Source organism: Pleurodeles waltl, chromosome 10, assembly GCF_031143425.1.
Source record: "Pleurodeles waltl isolate 20211129_DDA chromosome 10, aPleWal1.hap1.20221129, whole genome shotgun sequence".
Classification (NCBI taxonomy): domain Eukaryota; kingdom Metazoa; phylum Chordata; class Amphibia; order Caudata; family Salamandridae; genus Pleurodeles; species Pleurodeles waltl.
Genome location: NC_090449.1, coordinates 817940285 through 817963782, shown reverse-complemented (window position 1 = coordinate 817963782; position 23498 = coordinate 817940285). Strand labels below are relative to the sequence as shown.

The following is a 23498-nucleotide window of genomic DNA, read 5'->3' as shown; positions in this document are numbered from 1 at the left end:
CAGACCCTGGCCCTCTCATACATTGTCCCTAAAACATGAAACTGCCTCCCATTGCACATCAGAGACTCCTCCGATTTTCTTTAGTCCTACAAGAAGCTGAAGACCTGGCTGTTCCAGAAATCCCCTACAGGGGCAAAAAAAAGTCCTCTGCATGGTAACTGATGTGTATCCCTGCCCTGAGTGCCCAACTTCACTAATTCTGATTTTTGTTGTCATAGGCAAACACGGATCACCCTTGTGCACCATGACCTAGGATTGTCTCAAGGATTCCAGTCTTGTTCAACAGGGAGGGTCATCCAAAGTTCTACCCTCAGAATGGCGGAATGCTACTTCCTTCGCCAGGAGTTAAGCAGCTCAAGAGCGGTGGTGTCCGCATACTGTGTTGTAGCGACCATTAAGATTGAACAGGTCCTTTTTATAACCTGAAAGTGAGTGAGCCTGTAGGCCTCACTGCGTTGACAAAGTTCCACTTCTGTGCGCTTAAGTGACCCCTGGCGTACATCAGATTGCTATGAGGTGCTGCCCAGTGCGGAGGTGGTGTATGTGCACTGGGTGTATGTATGCCTGAGAAGAGTATAATACATGGGTAACGCAGTACTGAGCAGTGTGTGCATGGTGAATGCATGTGCTGGATATACATGTGAATATGAGTGGTACAATACCTGAAGAATGCAGTATGTGCATGACCAATGCATGTGCTTGGGTGTGTGTGTACCGGGGAATTGGTACAATGACAGTGCATGCACGTTAAGTGAAGGTGCTGGATTTATGTGCCTGTGAGTGGTACAGTACATGAAGGATAAAGTGCGTGCATGTTAAATGCATATGCTGATTGTATGTGTGCCTATGAGTGTTACAGTGCTTGGTGTTCCATTTGGAAACCAAGGCCACCATGGTGAAATGTGGAGAGGAGGTAGAGAGATTGCCTCTTCCCCAGACTTGTGAATTGCTGCATTCCTGTAAGCTGGGTGGGGCACACACTAGGGAGGAGAGTGAGGCCTCCTCTGTAAACTTCAAAAGGTGTTCTTTGATTCAGTAAGAGGTCACAAGAAAGATCGAAACAGGTTGATGAAAATATCAATAAGAGTAGGGCTAGGGGTCCTGGGCTAACATTTTGATGCAAATTTCACTCTTGCAGGCATCCTGGTGTGAACTCTAGTCACTCCTATGGCCGGTGTTGTGGGACTGTAGAAGGCTGGCCTTTTCTGTAGTAGGCACCAAAGGTACTTACACCTTATACCACGTACAGTTATCCCTTATTAGTGAAATGTAGTCAGTGTCTAGAAGCTGTCTAGAGGTAGCTGTAGGCAGAGCAGTCAAGGCTGAACTAGGAGACATGCAAAGCTCTTGCAATACCACTGTATTCAGTCACACAATACTTACATGCAAGACAATACTCAGTGTTACAAAAATAAAGGTACTTTATTTTAGTCACACAATGCCAAAAATACTTGGGAGACTACACTCCCTTGGGAGGTAAGTAAATTACACAATATATACACTAGTAACCAGAAACAGGCAAGTACACAGTAGGAAAACTGTGCAAATAGTGAAAATCACAATAGGTTGCAATGGGCCTAGGGTGAACACAAACCATATACTAAAATAGTGGAATGCGAAAGTCGGCTTCCCACCTAGGCAAGTGTAGAGGGGTGCTGGGAGTGTAAGAAAACACCAAAGGTAAGTAAAATACCCCACCACAGAGCCCAGGAAAGCAGGAGTAAAACACAGCAAGTTTCCTAAAACACACTAGAAGTCGTGATAGAGGATAATGCAAGAACCAGAAGAGACTGCAAGACACCAACAATGGATTCCTGGACCTGAAGACCTGTGGAAGAAGGGGGCCAAGTCCAAGCAGCACTGAAGAGTCCAGGGAGGACAGGCGCCCCTGCTAACCCGGATGAAGGTGCAAAAGTGGAACTTCCGGTTAGAAGACAGTCAGCAATGCACCAAAGAAGACAGCTAGGGGATCCTGGTTGGTGGAGGAGATGTCCCATGTCGAATGGATGAATGCAGGCTGGTTTGTGTCACTGGATTCCGCCAACAAGCCTTGGCTCACGCAAGGTACACATTTGGTGGGATATGGCGCTGCCTGGGCCCAGGAAGGACCTGGAGGTCTCCACTCATGATGAGGAGCTAGAGGGGGCTCTCAGCAACTCCGAGAGCCCTCAAGAACAGGCAGCACCCACAGGAGTCCCACAGCACGAGGACAAAGGAGGTCCAAATGAGGCCCACACAGCACAACACAAAGGATTCCCATGCCGCCGGAGCAACACTCAATAAGCTGTGCATCCCAGGTTGGAGTGCCTTGGCAACTGTACGTCAAGTGGTGCACTGGGGTACTGTCTTGCGTTGGGAGGCAAGCTCTTACCTCCACCAAAGTTGGACAGCTGGACGTTAGGACGGTCAGAGTCACTTTAGCCCACCACCCATGTTGCTGGATCCACACCTGTCGTCTGGAGAACGGACCCAAGCCACTGGTCGTTGTTGCAGAGAGGTGCCTGCTGAAGCAGGGGAGTGACTCTGTCACTCCACCGGAGATTCCTTTGGTTCTTCTGGTGCAGGCTGAAGACAGGCAGTCCTCAGAGGATGCACGACCTTGAAACTGTTGCAGTAGCTGAAGATACACTGTTGCAGAAGTTGGCTTTGCTTATTTGTTGCAGTTTTGTAGAGTTCCTGGAGCAGTCAGCGGCTGAACCGTCAGTAGAAGATTAAGTGAAGGATGGGGAAGATTCCTGCTGGAGTCTTGCAATCCCAATTTGTAGAAACACCCAGAGGAGAGACCCTAAATAGCCATGAAAGGGGGATTGGTCACCTAACCAGGTACGCACATATCAGGAGGGGTATCTGACGTCACCTGCTGGCACTGGCCACTCAGATGATCCCAGAGCGCCCCACCACCTTGGAATCCAAGATGGCAAAACCCAGGGACACTCTGGAGGTGCTCTGAGCACCACCCCTGGGGTGGTGATGGTCAGGGGAATGGTTACTCCCCTTTGCTTTGTTCAGTTTCTCACCAGAGCAGGGACTGGGGGTCCCTGAACCGGTGTAGACTGGAGCATGCACAGAGGGCACCATCTGTGCCCTTCAAAGCGTACACAGAGGCTCTGGGAGGGTACCTCTCCCATGCCTGTAACACCTATTTACAAAGGGAGAGGGTGTAACACTCCTTCCTGTGATTGGGCTGCTCAAGCCCCAGGAGGGCAGAAGCCTGTCTGAGATGGCAGCAGCTGGGACTGCAATGAAAACCTCAGAAGGCTGGTATGGCAGTACTGCGGGTCCACTGTGGAGCCCCCAGAGTACACAGGATTGTGCAACCAATACTGGAATCCGTATTGGGGTACAATTCTCAGTTGTTAGACACTTTACTTGGCCATATTCTGAATTACCATCGTGAAGTTGGACATAGGTATTGACCTATGTCCAGTGCACACTTAAAATGGTGTCCCCGCACTCACGAAGTTTGGGAAAATGGGCCTGGATGACGTGAAGGCACCTCTGCTAGTGGAGGGGTGCCTTCACACACAGGTACTTTGCACCCAACCTTCCAGGTCTGAAGGCCTGATATATGGTTGACTTATAAGTGACCTTGTGCAGTGAAAATGGCTGTGAAAAAGTGCATCCACTATTTCACACAGGCTGCAATGGCAGTCTTGTAGAAGAGTTTGCATGGGCTCTCTATTGGTGGCAAAAGAAATGCTGCAGCCCATAGGGATCCCCTGGAACATACTAGGGACTTATAATTGGGGGCCAGTATGCCAATTTGGTGTGAAATACTGTTACCAGTATGTAAGGACAAATTTGGAACCAGAGATAGCATAAGCACTGGCGTCCTGGTTAGCAGGATCCCAGTGACACAGTAAAGCATAGTGATGAAAACAGTGAAATGTAGTGACAAGTAAGCCACAAACCATAAGCACTGGAGTTCTAACTAGCAGGATCCCAGTGACATAATCAAAACACACAGGCCACAAATGGGGGTAACCATGCTAGAAAGAGGCTACTTCCTCACAGGGACTGTCCACTTTGGAGACACTGCTGCTGTGACAGGTTGCTCTTCAAGATGAAAAGGGAGAAGTGGAGTGGACCCTTGAAAAGCAGCAGAACTTACATGCAACTTTAACGACCCTGATAGAAATTGGGTTTCTGTTTGACAGAGTTATGCACCTGTCCAAGCAGGAACCACAATTTTAGTCAGAGTAGGTCACAAACACACCTTAGGTTAACCTTTACTTGGCACAGAGCATTCTAGCTTAATTTAAGATGCAATGTGTTAGGTACCTATACAACACTTCAAATAGTAAAACAGTGAAAACCTCGTACAAAAATAATCCACACCACATTATACTGATGGAGCTTAATTTAATAAACAAAACAAGACCAAATGACAGTAGAAGTTGAGATATGAATTTTTGATGAATAAAAGTAAAATAGCTCTTAGAAGCAATAAGCTCTTAAATGGATATCTGGTGGTGCTGGACTGGGGCCCACTTGGGCCGTCTGAACCAAAGTACCTTGATCCGGGATGCTTTCCGTTGACGAAGTGAGGTGCAGCTGAAACTGTGTCGTGTTGAAAAACGCTGTGGATGAGATGTGTCAATTTTCTCGGGGCATCTGTGGCAATGCGTTGGTTCTGAGTTCGCTGCACTGGTTCTGAATGCGAGGCTGCTGCCGCAGTTGACAAAGCATCAATTCCAAAGGCGATGCAGTGGTTCCGAAGGACATGCGTCGGGTCCGCTCCACACAACAGCGAGGATGCTCTGGTTCCGACTCGGGCAAACGTGAAGATGCACTGGTTCTGGTGAGGATGGGTGGGTACTTGTTGAATCAGCACTTTATACCCACTTCCAAGGACCCAGGATTGGGTTGGCATCACTTGGCAGGGCAAGACGTGCAGCACGCAAAGTCTAGGTGCTGTAGCTGGGTGAGTTTGTCTTCTGTGTCCCTGAGACATCAGAAAACAGGAGACCATCGGAGTCACTCTGGGTTCTGAGTTGTATAGGTGCAGGTCCAGGCCTCACTCCTAGGCAAGAGGGCAGCAGGTCAGCACTGCAAAGCTGGAGTCCAGCAGAGTAGCAGCTCAGCAGAGGGTCAGCCCTTGTAGCAGCACAGCAGTCCTTTTACGTGGCAGAGTATCCACAGTTCCAGTTGTGTACTGAGTTGGTAGTGTCAGAGATCCAGTACTTATATGCAGTTGTGCCTTTAGAGTGGGAGAGACTTTAAAGAAAGGTATTTTAAGTGCAGAGGGGTCTTCTTTTCCTACCATGGCTCCAGACTCACTAGAGGGGGGGGGGGGGTATGCAGCCCTTTGTGTGGGGACAGGACACTGCCTATTCAGGTGTCAGCTGCTCCTCTCCCATCCTGCACAGGATGGCCATCAGGTGGTTTAAGTCCAATCAGTCACATCTAAGCTCCCTTTGTGTCTGGTTGTCTAGAAGGAATGCACAAGCCCAATTGTCACCCCACCCACGATGTGTAATAGAGACAGACAGCAGGCACCAAATGGCAAAAGTAAGAAAATGCCATCTTTCTAAAAGCAGCATTTTCTGAACTGCAATTTAAAATCCAACTTCACCATAAGTTGTGATTTTAAATTGTGAGTACAGACACACCAAACTTGACAAACTTCTCTTTTCCAGATTGTGATTACACTTATAAGATCTAACAAGGTTTTCCAATGATATCCTTCGGGAGAGATCAGCTTTGCTGTAGTGAAAAAAGACTGGGAGTTTTTCACTACCAGGGCATGTAACACTTAAAAGTACAAGTCCTGCCTTTTAAACACATCACACCCTGCCCTCTGTGCTGTCCAGGGCCTACCTTAAAGGTGACCAATATGTATAAAATGGGAAGGTTGACCACCCTAAGGCTGTCAAGTCTATCAGACTCAGACCTTGTATCACAGTTAGTGTTTGGATATGGAGTATAAGAAGGAGAGTTTGAGACCCTAAAATTTTTAATTTGCCAAGCAGCCAGACAGCCTATGTGAGGAAGGGAAGCTCTGCAAGACTTTTAACTGTGAGCAGGACTTGGGAGGGCCAAGGCTTGCTATTTTCCCTGCTAAATGAGGGGAATCATCACCAGGGAATCCATGACCTTAAGTTGCAGAGAAGATGCTTTAGGAATTCATCCACGAGTGAGGGAATCTGCACTTGCTGAGTGCTGCTGCCGAGGCCACGTGCAGCCAACTCAGCTGCAAACGCTGCAAGCACATGCGTACAGGCACACTCAGGAACTCCGAACACTTCACACCTGCTGGTGCGGATAGGACTGGTTTCAGGCCTTCCGGCCCTGTGGAAACTTGCTTGAGAAATTAGAGTGGTAGTGTGGGGACACTATTGATTTTTAATTAGTCATAGTGGACTCTTGAGACTCAAACTACTATTAAGGAATACTCTGGATGTTACTACTAGTAAATGGGGAATAACCACAATCGCTAATGCGGGGAGTGAGTGGAACAGGGAACCGCCTAAGGAGCCCTAGAGCCCACACCTCGGGGGAGGAATGTGAACTTGTGGAAGTCGCAGAAAATAAAATACTTCTCTTTTTTCATAAAAGTGAGTATTTGGCTGGGCAATGAGTTATTGCTGCATTCTTGTTGAGATGTGAGCCTTTGATCACCATCATGTATTCACCCTGCTCCTACCCCCGCCCCCAAGGAGACTTGGACTGCTCGGATCACACTTTTATCAGAAGGGGTACTTGGCTTAGGTGCTCACGATCCATAGTAGGCCGGGCCCTGGAATATCATGAGTAAAAGGCCTCAACCCCTACGGTTGCGCCGGGTTGCCACTGTGTGCCCCTTAGTCCTCTGAAATGGGTTCTGATCCCCACCCAAAAGAATGGCAGGCATGCACACCTGCTCAGCGCCAGAATACCATCACAGGTGAAAGTGCATTCTAACAGATATGCATAACTTAACAAAACAAAAGAATGGCATGTTTCAGGCAGATGGAACTTTCAAAGAGCATCACGAGGCAGTAAATAGGGCATTGCAACATAGACTGAAGATATCACTCAAAAGGGATGGCATCTTGAAAAAATATAAGCTTAGTTTTCTCTACTGATAACATTTGGTTTAAAAAGCTTAATGCAAGACTCAATAGTGGAATATGTGGCTAGAGGAGAGCTACAATAATTATTTTCCAGAGAGGATCATCTTACTAGGAAAGTGCTTGGCAAAAGAGGGGCATTGGCTGTAAACAAGGTCCAGGGTATGTGTGGGCTTAGTGGTAAAGGGAGATATCAGGAGTAATGCTGGCTGTATCAGTCCTCACAACAAGACAGGCAAACTCCACAGACAAACATAAACACACATTACGCCTCCTCCTCTGCAGGAGATGTATTACCTTAACACCCTGACTCAGCCGACGTGGAAGAAAACCAGGCCAGGCATTTCTTGTGATCAAAGGACCCTTAAAGTTGTTAGCCATGCACACAGGGCACTGGCACAAAGAATGTGGATGAAGGGACTGGAGGAGCAAAAGTAGAAGGTAAGGCCGAAGGACAGAGAAGGTGGATTCTGGAGCCACAAGAAGGGCAGACATATTAGGCCTAGGCTGGAAAAAGAACTTTGTGCAGGAGCACGCATGAGCAGTTTATAAAACTGTGGGGAAGCTACGATGTGGGAGGGGGTGGGCGGGAAACGCACACACACACACTCATTCTTTTACACACGCGCACGCACATCCATTAACAACGCTCATAACATTCAAACATGCATGCACGCACCAAACATTCATTTTAAAAGATCACACACACTTTTCTTTCACACACACACGCACGCACATCCATTAACACTCATAACAATCAAACATGCACGCATGCACCAAACCTTCATTTTAAAACATCACACACACTTACCTTCAGCCTCGAGGTCCCAGGAGGGTTGGTACTGCTGCCTTCCCTCATTAGCTGACATTAGGCCAGCCAATGAGGGAAGGCAGCAGTCCTAGCCTCGTCACAGAGTGGGATGGGGTCAGTGAGACTGCTGACCCAACCCCACTCTGACAAAGTGTCACTGATTGACACTCGCCCTGGGCGCTTCAGGGCTTAAACCTGAAGCGCCCCGGTCGAAGTCAATGGGTGACGCTTTCCTCGTCACTCAGGGGAGGGCCTCGAGGCACCTTTGCTGAACTGAGGCGGTCACACCCATAGGAGCTGTGACCTCCTCAACCCAGCAAAGTTCAGCTCAGGCAGCCATGTCTCACTCCTGGCTGTCTAATCTGAAAATGAAGAGTGTCTGTCAGGCTGACTTTTGTTCAGCCTGACACACTCTTCATGAGGGGGGCAAAAGATGGGGAGGTGTGGCCCCTCCGCCCTATAGGACGGGCCCTGCCTGCCGTTGATCCTGTTTGGGCCACTGTTAAAAGAGGCTCCGAAGACACTCCATTTTCAAAGGTTAATGTTTCAGCCTTCAACTCTTTACTTGAAGCCAACTGCCCCACTTTGAGTGAGTCAGTAGAAGCAGATAGTCATATTTTAGATTATTGGATTAGAGATTCTCTTGAAGTTCTCATTTCTAGTAAAAAAAAAAAAATCCACCAAACTCTCCTCCCTGCCCTCAGTGAATCATTGCTCCAAACAAAAAAGTTGCGTAAAAACTTAGGAAAAGGCTGGCGTAAAACCTACGTTCATAAGGATAAATTGAAATACAAAATAGTTGAAAAGAAATATCAGAAACACTGTAGCATTGCTAAAACGAAATTCTATTTTGATTAGGGTTACAGCGGACAAAAACTGCCCTATAACTTTTTTAGGGTAGTTCAGAATCTTTCGGATCGGGCTAGTACTCTTCCTGTTACTCCCCTCATGCAGGTGCAATGCGATGAAATTGCAAAGTTTTTTCTTAAGCGAGTGGGAGACATTCAGACTTTATTTGTGGGGGTCCCTTTGGTTAATTCTTCTGAAGTTGCCTCTAATCCTATTTGTGCACTGAACCTTTTCGAGCCTTTAAATGTGACTTTATTTAGTTCTCTGCTTGTAACCAACAGATCAGGCTCTTCACTTGCCCCTTGCCTCCCCTTAATACTGGGCAAGCTTGCGCTAGTAGCTTTGAAGCAAGTTACTCAAGTGTTAAATTTCTCCTTATCAGAAGGTATTGTTCTGCTTGCTTGGACACGTGCTTTGGTTCCACAATTACAAAAAAAAAAAAACTTGGACCCTCTGGCATTGTCAAATTATAGGCCTATATCACTCCTAACCACACTGGCTAAGGTATTTAATCTTCAACTCTCATCCTACATCGAAGCAACTGGTCTACTACATCCTTCACAATCAGGCTTTAGGCCTGGCCATAGCATGGAGTCAGCCCTCCTTGGCGTAACTGAATATCTGCCCTGGCAATCGGATTAATGGGGCACAGCAACACTGATCCTCTTGGATTTCAGTGCCGCTTTTGACACTGTGAGCAATTCCATCTTATTGAGCAGGTTAGGAGATATGGGTGTGCGGGGCTCAGCCCTGGCGTGGCTGAGCCCCTTCCTACAAGATCGCACCTCTTAGGTGCACTCAGGACATCGTAGGTTGAACCCTCACTACCTAGCGGCCGGCATGCCACAGGGTTTGAGCTTGAGTCCCCTACTTTTCAACCTGTGTGTGAGACCTTTAACTGAGAATCGTATAGGCTAACATTCTCGTATGCAGATGAGACAGAAATTGTGATATCTTTATCTCAGGATGACCACAAGGCATAATCTGTTAAAAGCTATCTTGCCCAAGTTTCACCTTGATGCATGGTAATGTGCTAAAGTTGAACAGGGACAAGACGTAGGTTTTGCTGGTGGGCAACCATCCCCATTTATGGGGCCCTCATTTGTGGCCATTTGCTTTGGGTATTTCTCCTTCACTAGTCCAGGTGGTAAAAATCTAGGAGTTTGGCTCGATAAGCTGTCTATGAGCCAGCAAATCAACAGAGTAGTGGCTACCTGTTTTGTTATTCTTAAATACCTAAGGGAAGTCTTGCCGTAACTTTAAGCCCCTGGCCAACGAACAGTAGTCCAGGCTGTTGTAAACTCTAGACTAGACTACAGAAGTATCCTATGCCTCGGGGCTGCTACTTCTTTGCTGAAACGTCTTTAGACAGTACAGGATGTGGCTGCACAACTTCTCCTCCATCCACCCAGTTTTAAGGCATCAGCCAGCTTGTTACATACCCTTCACTGGCTGCCCATTGAACGTTAGGTTTAATTCAAAGCTTTATGCTATATGCATAATTGTCTGTTCAATACAGGACAGTTATATTTGTGATCTCTGGTGTACTGGTATTAACCTAAATGCCTGCTTCGTTCCAGCCCCCTGGAACTGGCAGCAGTTCCCAAAGTCAAGAGAACATGTCAAGGTGGCCAGGAACTTGCATATCAAGGACCAAAACTATGGAATACTTTGCCACAACTATTGAGAACTTGTAAATTTGACTGTAAGCAACTTAAAACAGTTGTTTTCACCCGCCTAAAAATTGTCTCCTGTGACTTCAGTGACTTTGCTGGGTTAGTGAGGATGCTAGCACTGGGAAACCTTTTTTAGGTAGCCATGCGCTTCACAAATAACTTCAAATTATATAAGCATACACCCTCAATTACTTCAGCCTGTTGCAGCAGTAAGCCCGCTCCTGAGGCCAAGCTCACCCTGTTTTCATCTAAGGAAAGACATTTGTTTCTTGGGGACAGGCTTAGAGCTAAAGTCCAGTCTTCCAATCACAGGCCTTCACACTTTTCCCTTCGTAATGGAATTTATGAAAGCCATCCCGATTTATTGCACACACCAGGCTGCCACAAAATGTTCCCTTCTTAAATTTAATGTACAGTTGTCTGTTAGACAAATTAGACATTAAGACTTCTTGTCTTCAAAATCCACTTGACTCTGGTGATACAAATTCCCCTGCGGAGTTCATTTACTTGTCAGTTAACATTCGTACTCTAATATTTTAGGCCTTCATACCCTTTCAAAATTGCTAGCTGTCATCAATCATGACTTGCCCGAATTTAGAGTACATTGTATACGTTTAAATTGATGATTTTGAAGTTCTCTGGTAGAGATAACTAATCTGTTCTATTTAGTGGTAGACCACTCAAATAGATACTGCTATCACTGTGGTGGCTTTGTTTTGACCTCTTTGTTAAATTTCACCAAAAATGTGGAAGGTTGTCACATTAAAATATTTTACACCCTATCATTATACAGTTAGGAAAGAACGTCCTTTAGCTAGTCCCAGGTAAAGGGTAATTGAATCCTAAATATTTTTCTTATTAGATTTTATATATTTAGTCACTTTAATAAAATGATTATATTTTTTAGACCTGCATTTTTAGAAGTTTGATTTTCAATCACATTACACAGTATTTGAGCACAAGACTGGTTGTAATAGGAAGATAAGATAATTCATAACTTGGACTTATTTTATATGTTAAGTGATACCTGTGCTTCACCTACATTCATTTTCTGACATGATCATGAATATTTTAAGGCTTTGCTTTATCTCATTCTTTTAATTTAGTTGCTTCAGTCGAAGAAAGTGGTGGAGAGTACATGAACCGTTTTCTCGAAGCAATGTTGTTCTTTGAGAAGTCAGAGAGTGAAAAGAAGGTAATAAATATTTTTTGCTTCTATTCTACTTTTACTTGTTGGAAATCATGGTAATTTGGTAATGCTTTTTTAAGTTTATTTTAATTTAGGAATGTAGTGTTTCTTCCTATCTTTCTTCAGAGGGGTTCCTTTGAAACCTGCACGTGAGGAAGTCTCATTTTTTTGTCTGGATCTAATTTAGTTGACTTGTTGATTCACAACATAGGTTGGCTCATGGACCTTCGCCATGCGATGAACGGATTTTGAGGCTTTGCTTCTCCTCTTATCTTGTCTCCCATAGGGCTCTGAGTTACCTCTGCAAAGCCGCAGAAAAGGGGCATGCCCCAGGTTTTGTTTGGTCAACATTCTCTGGTTATAAGGTTTAGATGAGATATTGAAAAGGCTTGTTGTACACTCCAATTTCAGAATATTTAAATAACAAAGATTAGAATGCAAATGTGCCTTTGTTTGGTTATTGCCCTTATCTGTGAGTGAAGACAGATGATTATGAAACTAAATATTTTTCATTTAACTTTCTTATGTCTCATTATGTTGTGTGAAAGACAGATGATATTACTTAGACAGTTTTAACGCAATTTTCCTATTCTTTATATCCTGTCAAGAACCTTTAATCCACTTCATTAATGGTCATCCAACTTCTCTGGCAAGTCTTTGACACTCATTTCTTTGTAAATTTCAAATGCATGTTGTCTAAGATTCAGCTATAGCTTTTTTGCACAGTACTTTTTACAGTTAAAGCATTGGTTTCTTAACTGCTCAACATTCTCTTCCACTTCTAATCAAGGAAATATGAATATTTCTGTCAGAACTGTAGGGATTATTGATTCACTAAATCTAACCAAACCAAAACGCATTGCTGGCTGAGGAAGTATCCTTTACACATATAAAATGTTGTAAATAAAATACCCCCTCTATGGACCTTCTAATCTTCCTTCGCCTCCAAAGGAGTAGTTTTCAACCCCATGTTCATCACACTGGGTAAAAATACAGGTGAATTAATCGTCTTATGACTAGAAAGAAACACGTCAGGTTTCTATAAAACTTGTTTTATATTTAAGGGTCTGGGTCAAATCCATATTTGAAAGGCGTTTGGAAATGGGGGAATTCAGCCACAAACTCTGGTTTAATCTCTCAGGTCGGGACTGGGCAAAGTTAGCACTGCATATGTTGGGAACTCCATCCGGGGTGTCTAGTAAGTTGACAGAAAACACTATCTTGATAGATTTATGTAATTTATCTTGCTTGCCAGGGTATGTTACAGTTGAACTTAGTTCTTCAATTTGTGTATACTGTTAATGTTCATTTTAAATTAGAGACACCAAATTGCAAATGTGATGCTTCCAGTCCATAGGTTTGCTCATTTTCAGTTTATTGATCTATACTAAGTCATGCTGAGTTTAGTGGGTTTCCTTTGCTATTAAGTAAATATCAATTATTTTCTGAGACTGGTGTTAAACTGGTGTTGCTGTTGCTGATAGTAATATCGGATAGAGACTCCCAATTGCAGATTCCTTACCTTAGAATTTCTCCCAGGTGTCAGACTGGATCTGGAGATCTTTCTTCGAGCAGTACCCTTGTGTGCCGTCAGGTGGCGTTAGTCGACTCCGCGTTTGTCATAGGAGTCACCACTGTAATGACGTTATGGTCGTACTTAAGCGCCACTCTGGTGCTCTGAAATCACTTCTTTTTTTTCGTGCCACGTGCAGATCCGGAGAAGCACAACCCTAGTCAATTTTTGACCAAATTCGGCCTTTTGGTTGGCTTTTTAGACATTTTGGTGCATCAAGGGATGTCTCGACAGACCAGCTTCAAGCCTTCCAACACCTGTCACTGCATGATGTTGGCGACGGACCCGCGCTTGGTTTGTTGGTAGTGCCTGGAGTGCGACCCAAAGTCACGCTCTGAGTGCCGTGCCATGAACCAAGGCTTTGAGGGAGCCGTCCCTTAAGCTTATGGCAGCCCATCGCTCTACTTCGTGTTGCTCCTGGTTCACTCAAGAAGAAGGTCTCAAGACCACTCTGAGTCATCACCACTCCTCCTTATCCCATTCAAAATCGTCAGGGCATTCAGGTCATAAGAAGAAGTTGTCGAAGAAGGCTAAGCGTTCTTTGACTTCACCACATCGCTCAGCTGATGCAACGCAGGAAGAGCATTGATGCTGGAGGCCTCCGTCCAAAGAGCCTACTTCTGGGTCCCCTCCTGCCTCCCCGAGTTTCTGGGAGCCAAAGCCACCCCTGCCCAGCTTAAGGAGTTTTATGAGGCCATGCGCCTCATTTTTTGGGAAGATCGACCCCCCTGCGGTGCCTTTGGGGCATGGGGGTTCAGACAGGGGGGCCCTTCGGGCTCCACGCCAGCAGCTCCGGCCCTGGCTTCCAAAGGCCCCTTCTAATCCATTCTCAGATCTGTTCGTACCATTGGGACCTTCCCCGGCCCCAGCTAAGACGTCAACGCTCCCAACGTCGGTTGGGCCTATAATCGACATCGACCCAGTCCTGATCCCGGATGACCCAGAGCTGGAATGGCTTTGATCGTATCAATGCCACTTCCGACTTTGACTGGGCCTACTCACCCTAGGTTGAATTCAGACCCTTAATATTATGGGTACGAATATGAGGAAGGATTGGAGGGGTTGTTGGACCCTTTAGAATACCAGCTAGAAAACTCTGACTTGGGCTGGGCACAGGAATTTGTTCAAACTCGTGATCTGGATACTTCTCCAGATTGCTGGCATGTGTTCTCCTCCTACCGTGGCTATTGGGGGGAGAAAGGGGGGAGTGTCTTACTCCATGGTGGTCAGTAGGGTGGCGGAGGTTCTTGACCTTGAGCTTCCCACTGTGGCACTTGGGACTAACCTCCTGACAGAGGTTCTTCAGCCTGGGGATTCTACTTTGGAGCCTTTACTTCCATTTAATATGAAGCCCTCACTGATGTCCTTCTGGGTTCTTGATCCAGACCCAGCTCAGGGGCTCCTGTGAATAGGACAATTGTCTGCCGCCATCGGCTTGCCCCGAATGACCCTAAATTTGTGTCCCATCACCCCACACCTGAGAGCCTTGTCATCCAGGCTTCCTCGTCATCTGGCACATTCCCATCTGCTCCCCTGGAAAGGGAATCTGAAGACTTGGAAGTTTGGTATCAAACTTCTCACCACAATAAACCCACACTGATGCCAGTTGGATTTATTGTACAATGCACCTAGGGGACATCTTGGAGATGCCTCCTGTACTTTAACCAACCCTTTAGTGTAAGGCTGACCAGTCTGTGCCAGCCTGCCACTAAAATTCGAGTCTCTGACCCCATAGGTTGAGGGCCTTTGTGCCTTCTGGAGTTACACCTCCCTCCTGTCGGAACTTTAACACTTGGCGGTGAGCCTCAGAGGCTCAGGCCTCCTGTTACAGTGCCCCAGGGCACTTTAGCTAGTGGACATGACTCCCCCACCCCTGGACGAAGGCCCACCCTAGGGTGTCCAGAGCTGAGGTGACCTCCTCCCTGCAGAATCCTTCAACTTGGTTTGGAGGACAGAGACCAATAGGGTTAGGAGTGTGCCCCGCCCCCCACATTGAGTGGGCACAGGAAGGGTGTAGCCCCCCCTCCTCAGGGACAGTAGCCCATTGGCTGCTGACCCCTGCAACCTCCCTAAATCTAGTATTTAGGGGCACTCCTAAACCTAGTTCACGAGATTACTGGTGACCTCAAGAAAAGAAGACAACGAAACAAGAAGAAAGGAGGACTGCTAAGCTGACCCCCCAGGCAGAGGAGACTCTAGACACCATCTGACTTGGCCTCAGCCTACCGGGTTGTCTTAAGCTCCAAAGACTCCTGCTCCAAAAAGGCGACGCATCCTGCAGCATTAGCGACCTCTCCAAACCCCCAGAGGACTGTGGGCCCACCAGAGGACCAAGATCTCCTGAGGATAGTGGCCCTGTCGAGAAGAAACTCCCACATAGGACTCAAGAACTGCCCTGGATCCGCGAGTCCTACCTACTCTGCACTCAACACCCACGGCCCGTATCCAGGTGGCCCCCCAGTCCAGAGCAGGTCCACAGGCAATTCTGACCTGGGTTGACCCCTCCTGACCAACAAGACAATGCCTGCAGCCTAATTCCAGAGGACCCCCCTGACCGTGAGAGAACCAGACGAAGATTCCAGATGCCTAAAGGTACCCCTGCACCCACAGCCCCCTGCCCTTTTATAATCTGACCGCTGGTCCAGCAATGTTCAGCCTGTGGTTTCCTAGAACCAACCACCTGGACCCAGTCCCCAGTATCTTTGTGACAACTGGGGTCCCCCTATTGAAAACCATTGGGAGCCTGATGCTGTGTTTACACCCTGCACCCGGCTGAGGGTGTGTGTTTGGTGCTGACCTGTGGCCCCCAAACCCACCACCCCTTCACCCTTAACCCCCTTCCCCCAGCCGCCCTAGGTGCTCACCTAAACTCAGGTCTGCCCTCCGAAGACGCAGTTACTTACCTGCTTTTAGGAGCCCATTTTTAATCTTGCTGCAACTTTGACCTTTGCACCTGGCTGGCCAAGTGTTGCTGGTGGTGGGTGTTTGGGTTTAGCTTGAACCCCAACCTGTGGACATCCTAACCCCGAAGACTCAAACTATAAGTCTTGTGCTTACCACAAAGCTGTACTAACTTTTCTTCCCCCTAGAACTTTGTTTGAAAATTTCAACTTTTTAAACATATTATTGCTATTTATTTTAAAATTGTGTAACTTACCAAATAGAAACAAAGTGGTGTTGATACATATGCTTACTGCTTACTCGCAAATGTTCTAACCTGCAAACAGAATCTTGTGGTTCTAGAAATAAAGTAACAAAATGTTTGCACTATTAAAACCATTTACCTGGAGTTAGTCATTGAGTGTGTGCTTCCTTTATTGCCTGTGTGGGTACCACAAATGTTTTGCACAACCCTCTGATAACCCTAACTGTTTGACCACACTACCACAGAAGAGAGCATTAGTTTAATTTATTTTAGCCTCCGGGGAGCCCCTAGACTCTGTTCACATTATATCTCATTTTGATGTAGTATATACAGAGCCAGCCTCCTATGTTGGTAGATCGGTGGTGGGGTCTACGACTTTGCATTTACTGGACTACTTAGCCAATACCCGATCACACACTAACTTCCAAAATTGCCTTTATTAACTGATTTTTGAATGTGACACATTTTTTCTACATTTTTAAAAGTCCTGCTAGAGCCTTGGTTAAACCCCCTTTAGCATTTCTTTCTCAGATGTAAATGTTATTAGAAGTTAGAGGTAAGTAACTAGAAGTAGTTTTTAGGTTCTAATGGTTGTGGTGACCTTAGAATGGGGAGGAGTTACTGGCCTGAATCAGGTAGTGGTCTCTTCGGCAATCCCAGTGCAATGCTTGCTAGGGAATAATCTGCAGTCCTCAGCTTGGGCTGAGGTAGAACTCAAAAGCCATGCTGAGAATCCCTGACCTGTTGTGTGTGAAAACTAGAGCACAAAGTTGAGGGTGAAAAAGAAGTGTTGGAGCCTGGAGTAATGGCCTAACCTTCCAAGAGAAAGGGCAAGAAGTCTGGGGGGACCAGCTTCTGAGCAGCAAATAAAACAAGACTCCTCTTCTCAGGAAGAAGTCTCATCCTCTGAAGAAACTAAGTCAATTGACCAGGATCCTGATCAAGTAGAGCTCTCTTGACCAGGGGGATCCTCAAGGGAACAGCTGTGCCAGGGACAGAGGACCCTGTGCCACCTTTGAAGGCCTGAGGCAGCAAGCAGCTACACAGGAAAATTAAGATGTCAGTGGCTCCCACAGGGTCTGTTGGGAAGATGGGCTCCTATACTCTGAGTCCCCAAACCTGGTGCTACCAGGAAAGTCGTAGTGCCTCAGCAATTTAGGGAGTCAATCCTCACTTTGACCCATGAAATCCCTGTAGCTGGACATCTGGAAGAGAGAAAAACTTGGAATATGCATGTAAGCCATTTCTGGTGGCCCAATATATCCCAGAAGGTGAAGGAGTTTTGTAACTCCTGTGTCACCTTCCAAGCCAGTGGTAAGGCAGGTGGCTACACAAAGGCCCCCCTAATTCTTCCTGTGGTGGGGGTTCCCTTTGAAAGGGCTGTTGTGGACATTGTGGGTCCACTTGAACCACTCACTGCCTCAGGAAAGCTATACATCCTGGTAGTAGTGGATCATGTTACCAGATGCCCTGAAGCATTTCCCCTTAGGTCTACTACACCTGTTGCAGTAGCCAAAGCCCTTATTGGTATTTTTTTACCAGAGTAGGGTTTCCTAAGTAGGTGTATGACAGAGGTACAAACGTCATGTCAAACACATTTGTAATGAGTGTGGGGTGACCTACAAGTTAACCACACTATACCATCCACAAACCAATCGACATGTTGAAAGGTTCAACATGACATTGAAGGGCATGATCATGGGGCTCCCTGAAAAACTCAAAAGGAGATGGGTTGTCCTCCTGCCATGCTTGCTTTTTGCCCACAGAGAGGTACCTCAGAAGGGAGTAGGGTTTTCCCTCTTTGAACTTCTGTTTGTCCACCCTGTTAGGGGACCACTCGCACCTGTAAAAGAAGGCTGGGAGAGACCTCTCCATGAGCCTAAACAAGATGTGGTGGTCTGTGTGCTTGGCCTCTGCTCAAGGTTGGCTGAGTACATGGAAAAGGTGTCCAAAAACCTTGAGGCCAGCCAACAGCTCCAGAAGTTGTGGTATGACCAAACGGCTGCACTGGTAGAATTTAAACCAGGGTAGAAGGTATGGGTGCTGGAACCTGTGGCTCCCAGGGCACTCCAGGAGGATGGAGTGGTCCTTACCTTATCCTAGAAAGGAAGAGTGAGGTCACTTACTTGGTAGACCTGGGCACCAGCAGCACACCTAAGAGGGTGATCCATGTAAACTACCTAAAACTCTACTGTGGTAGGGCAGATGTTACTATGCTGATGGTTACTAATGAAGACCAGGAAGCATAGAGTGAACCTCTCCCTGATCTTCTCTCAACTGGCCCTAAAGAAGGGACAGTAGATGGAGTTGTCTATTCAGAAACCCTCACTGCCCAACAGCAAGCCAACTGCAGGCAAGTCCTACAGCAGTTTGCTGGGCTCTTCTCTTTGACACCTGGACAGACGCACCTGTGGACACAGGAGACCGTTTACCTGTCAAAACCAAAATGTATAGACCGTTCTGGCCAAGTCAAAGAGAGCATCAAAGTGGAAGTCCACAAGAAGCTGGGTTTAGGGGTGACTAAACCCTCTGACAGAACCCTGGGCTAGCCCAGTGGTCTTGGTTCCCAAACCTCATCCCAAGGATGGGAAGAGAGAGATGAGATTTTGTGTGGACTACAGGGTTCTCAACTCTGTCACCAAGACAGCTGCACACCCTAAACCAAGAGCAGCTGAACTATTAGACCAGTTAGGTGCAGCCACATTCCTTAGTACCTTTGACTGAACTGCAGGGTACTGAAAAATTAAAATGGCAACTGGAGCAAAAGAAAAGACAGCATTCTCTTCACCTTAAGGGCATTATCAGTTTACTGTTATGCCCTTTGGCTTAAGTAATGCCCCTGCCACCTTCCAAAGGTTGGTGAATCAAGTCCTTGCCGGCTTGGAGTCCTTTAGTGCAGCATACCTAGATGATATTGCGGTCTTCAGCTCCTCCTGGCAGGATCACCTGATTCACAGGGGGAAGGTTTTGTAGGCCTTGCAATCAGCAGGCCTTATTGTTAAGGCATCAAAGTGCCAGATAGGGCAGGGCAGTATTGTATACTTGGGCCACCTTGTAGGCGGAGGCCAAATGCAACCCTTTCAGCCCAAGATCCAGACAGTTCTGCAGTGGGAAGCTAAAACAACCCAGACCAGTCAGGGCAGTCCTTGGCTTGACTGGTTACTACAGGAGGTTTGTGAAGGAGAATGGATCTATTGTGAACCCCCTCACGGAACTGACTTCATAGAAAATGACCAAAAAGGTAAACTAGACTCTTGACTCTCAAAAGGCCTTTGACACCCTAAAGGAGGCAATGTGCACAGCACCAGTTCTCAAGGCTCCAGATTATTCTCAGCAGTTCATTGTGCAGACAGGTGCCTCTGAACATGTGATAGGAGCAGTCCTGTCCCAAACCAATGATGATGGCCATTACCAGCCTGTTGCTTTCATTAGCAGGAGGTCACTCCCCAGGGAGCAGCGTTTGAGTGCCATTGAGAGGGGAGGCCTTTGCTGTGGTTTGGTCACTAAAAAAGCTGAAACTATACTTGTTTGGTACTCACTCCATTGTTTAAATGGACCACAGATCTCTCAGATGGCTGATGAAAATGAAAGGTGAGAACTCCACACTTTTAGGGTGGTCCATCCCCCTACAGGGAGTGGACTTTTCAGTGGAACACAAACCTGGGTCTGCCCATGCCAATGCAGATGCCCTTTCCAGGTGCTTCCACTTAGACAGTGAAGATTCTCTTGGGAGAGGTTAGTTTCATCCTCTTTCGTTTGGGAGGGGGTTGTGTAGAAAAGTGCCACTTTTGGCATGGTTACCCAACACTTTTTGCCTGATATTGATGTTGACTTGACTGAGTGTGTGCTGGGGTCTGCTAACCAGGCCCCAGCACAAGTGTTCTTTCCTAAAAACTGCACCATTGTTCCCACAATTGGCACAGTTGCATGAGCAATATATATTCTTAGACATTGTAAGTGCAGTGTGGCCATACTGAGGCTATGGGCTGGGAGTTTGTCATTTCGAACTCCACAGATCCATAATGGCTTCACTGAAGTCTGGTAAGTTTGGTGTCAAACTTCTCAGCCCAATAAACCCACAGTGTTGGATTTATTGAAAAATGCACCCAGAAGGCGTCCTATAGGTGCACCCTGTAGTTTAGCCAAATTTCTAGCACAGGACTGACCGGTCTGTGCCAGCCTGCCTCTTCCAAACGAGTTTCTGACCACATGGGGTCAGAGCCTTTGTGCTCTTTGTCCTGGAATAAAGCCTGCACTGGGTGGGGGTGCTTCACACCTACCTCCTCCCCCGTAGGAACTATAACACCTGGCAGTAAACCTCAAAGGCTCAGGCCTCTTGTTACAGTGCCCCAGGGCACTCCAGCTAGTGGGGATGCCGCCCCCTGAACAAAGCTCCACTTTTGGGTGCAAGTCCACCGTGTAAATTATGGATGTGACCACTTCAGCTGGGACCACCTCTGAGGTGTCCAGAGCTGAAGCGACCCCTTCCTTGCAAAATCCTCCATCTTGGTTTGCACCCGGCCGCCCTTGCGCCACTGAGTGTGTGTTTGGTGCTGACCTGTTGCCCCCCACCGGTGCCCCTCAACACCCTCCAGGTCTGCCCTTTGACGATGCGGGTACTTAACTGCAAGCAGGCCTGATTGAGAGTGCCCCCAGTCTCCGTAGGACTCAATTTTAAAACTTGCATTATCTTTGACCTTTGCACCCAGCCGGCTCCGTGTTGCTGGTGGTGGGTATTGGGGTAAACTTGAACTCCAACTTGTGGACGTCCTAACCCCCAGAGACTGGAACTGTAAGTCTTGTACTTACCCTGAAACTGTGCTAACTTTTGTACCCCCAGAGCTGTGTTTGAAAATTGCAGTTTCAACTTTTAAAACAGATATTTGCTATTTTCTCGAAAACCATTTAACTTCCCAAATTGAAACAAAGTGGTGTTGATACATATGTCTGATATTTACTTACAAATGTATTTACCTGCAAACGGAATCTTGTGGTTCTAGAAATAAAGTACAAGATATATTTTTTCTATATAAAAACCATTTACCTGGAGTTAGTCATTGAGTTTGTGCTTCATTTATTGCCTGTGTGTGTACAACAAATGCTTTGCAGTACCCTCTGATAAGCCTAACTGCTCGACCACACTACCACAAAAGAGAGCATTAGTATGATCTACTTTAGCCTCTGTTAAGCCTCTGCGGAACCCCTGGACCCTGTGCACACTATGGTGGTCATTCTGACCCTGGCGGTCTTTGACCGCCAGGGCGGAGGACCGCGGGAGCACCGCCGACAGGCCGGCGGTGCTCCAATGGGGATTCCGACCGCGGCGGTAAAGCCGCGGTCGGACCGGCACCACTGGCGGGCTCCCGCCAGTGTACCGCCGCCCCATAGAATCCTCCACGGCGGCGCAGCTTGCTGCACCGCCGCGGGGATTCTGACCCCCCCTACCGCCATCCAGATCCCGGCGGTCCGACCGCCGGGATCCAGATGGCGGTAGGGGTGGTCGCGGGGCCCCTGGGGGCCCCTGCAGTGCCCATGACACTGGCATGGGCATTGCAGGGGCCCCCGTAAGAGGGCCCCTACATGTATTTCACTGTCTGCCGCGCAGACAGTGAAATACGCGACGGGTGCAACTGCACCCGTCGCACAGCTTCCACTCCGCCGGCTCGATTCCGAGCCGGCTTCATAGTGGAAGCCTCTTTCCCGCTGGGCTGGCGGGCGGTCTGAAGGCGACCGCCCGCCAGCCCAGCGGGAAAGTCAGAATTACCGCCGCGGTCTTTCGACCGCGGAACGGTAATCTGACGGCGGGACTTTGGCGGGCGGCCTCCGCCGCCCGCCAAGGTCAGAATGAGGGCCTATATCTCATTTTGATATAGTATATAAAGAGCCAGCTTCCTACAGGGACCCATAAGGTTAGGAGTGTGCCCCACCTCCCCAAATTGAGTGGGCACAGGAAGGGTGTAGCCACCCTCAGGGACATTAGCCATTGGCTACTGCCCTCTGACCCCTGTAATGCCCCTAAATCTGGTCTTTAGGGGCACCGTAAACCTAGCTCACCAGGTTCCTGGCGACCTGAAGAAAAGACACTGAAAGAAGAAAAAAGGAGGACTGCTAAGCTGACCCAAGCAGAGGAGACTCCAGACACCAACTGACTTGGCCCCAGCCCTACCGGCATGTCTGCAGCTCAAAAGACTCCTGCTTGAAAAATGCGACTCATCCTGCCGGACCAGCGACCTCTCCTAACCCCCAGAGGACTGTGTTGCTGGTGGTGGGTGTTTAGGGTTAACATCCTAAACCACAGAGATTGGAACTGTACGTCTTGAACTTACCTCGAAACTGTACTAACCTTTCTTCCCCCCAGAACTGTTTGAAAATTGCACTGTCCACTTTTAAAACAAATTATTGCTATATATTTGAAAAACATGAAACTTACTAAATAGAGACAAAGTGGTGTTGATACATATGCTTACTCGCAAATGTTCTAACCTGCAAACAGAATCTTGTGGTTCTAGAAATAAAGTACAAGATATATTTTTTCTATATAAAAACCATTTACCTGGAGTTAGTCATTGAGTTTGTGCTTCTTTTATTGCCTGTGTGTACAACAAATGTTTTGCACTACCCTCTGATAAGCCTAACTGTTCAACCACACTACCACGGATGAGAGCATTAGTATCATCTACTTTAGCCTCTGTGGGACCCATGGACTCTGTGTACACTATATCTCATTTGAAAGAGTAGTATATACAGAGCCAGCTTCCTACAGAATCAGAGACAGGACCAACTTGGGAAGATCTTTTCTTCCTCCAGTCTGGCATAGCCAGACCACATGCCTTTTGGGCTGCTCCACCCATTCACCGTGGGATACTGTTGCGCTAGTATTGCCGCAGGTCCCGGAGGAGGCCTGGGCCATTATCTTTCAAGCCGTTGCTGATGGGAGGGATGTGGCTATGTTCATGATTCGTTGTGGGCTGGACACGACCGACTCAGTGGGCAAATCGGTTATGTCGACGGTGTCCTTGAGGTACCCCTCCTGGTTGAGTACATGTCGTTTTTTGGGGGATGTCCAACAGACTCTCATGGACATGCCCTTCGAAGGCACCCGTCTCTTCAGAGACAAAGCAGACTTGGACCTCGAGAGGTTCAAGGAGCCCCGGGCTATGGCTTGATCCCTTGGCCTACTGTCTGCCCCTCGCCCACTACAGT

The 23498-nt window shown here is 47.3% G+C and overlaps 1 protein-coding gene across 2 annotated transcripts in view; it reads left to right on the top strand.

Moving 5' to 3' along the window:
- The window catches only part of KIF15 (kinesin family member 15), a 930781-nt gene that overhangs the window by 213187 nt on the left and 694096 nt on the right, over positions 1–23498 (top strand). For both annotated transcript variants that reach the window (XM_069211483.1, XM_069211481.1), the window contains exon 12: positions 11495–11583. In XM_069211483.1, coding sequence (XP_069067584.1) covers positions 11495–11583 — 89 coding nt within the window. The remainder of the gene's footprint in view (positions 1–11494; positions 11584–23498) is intronic.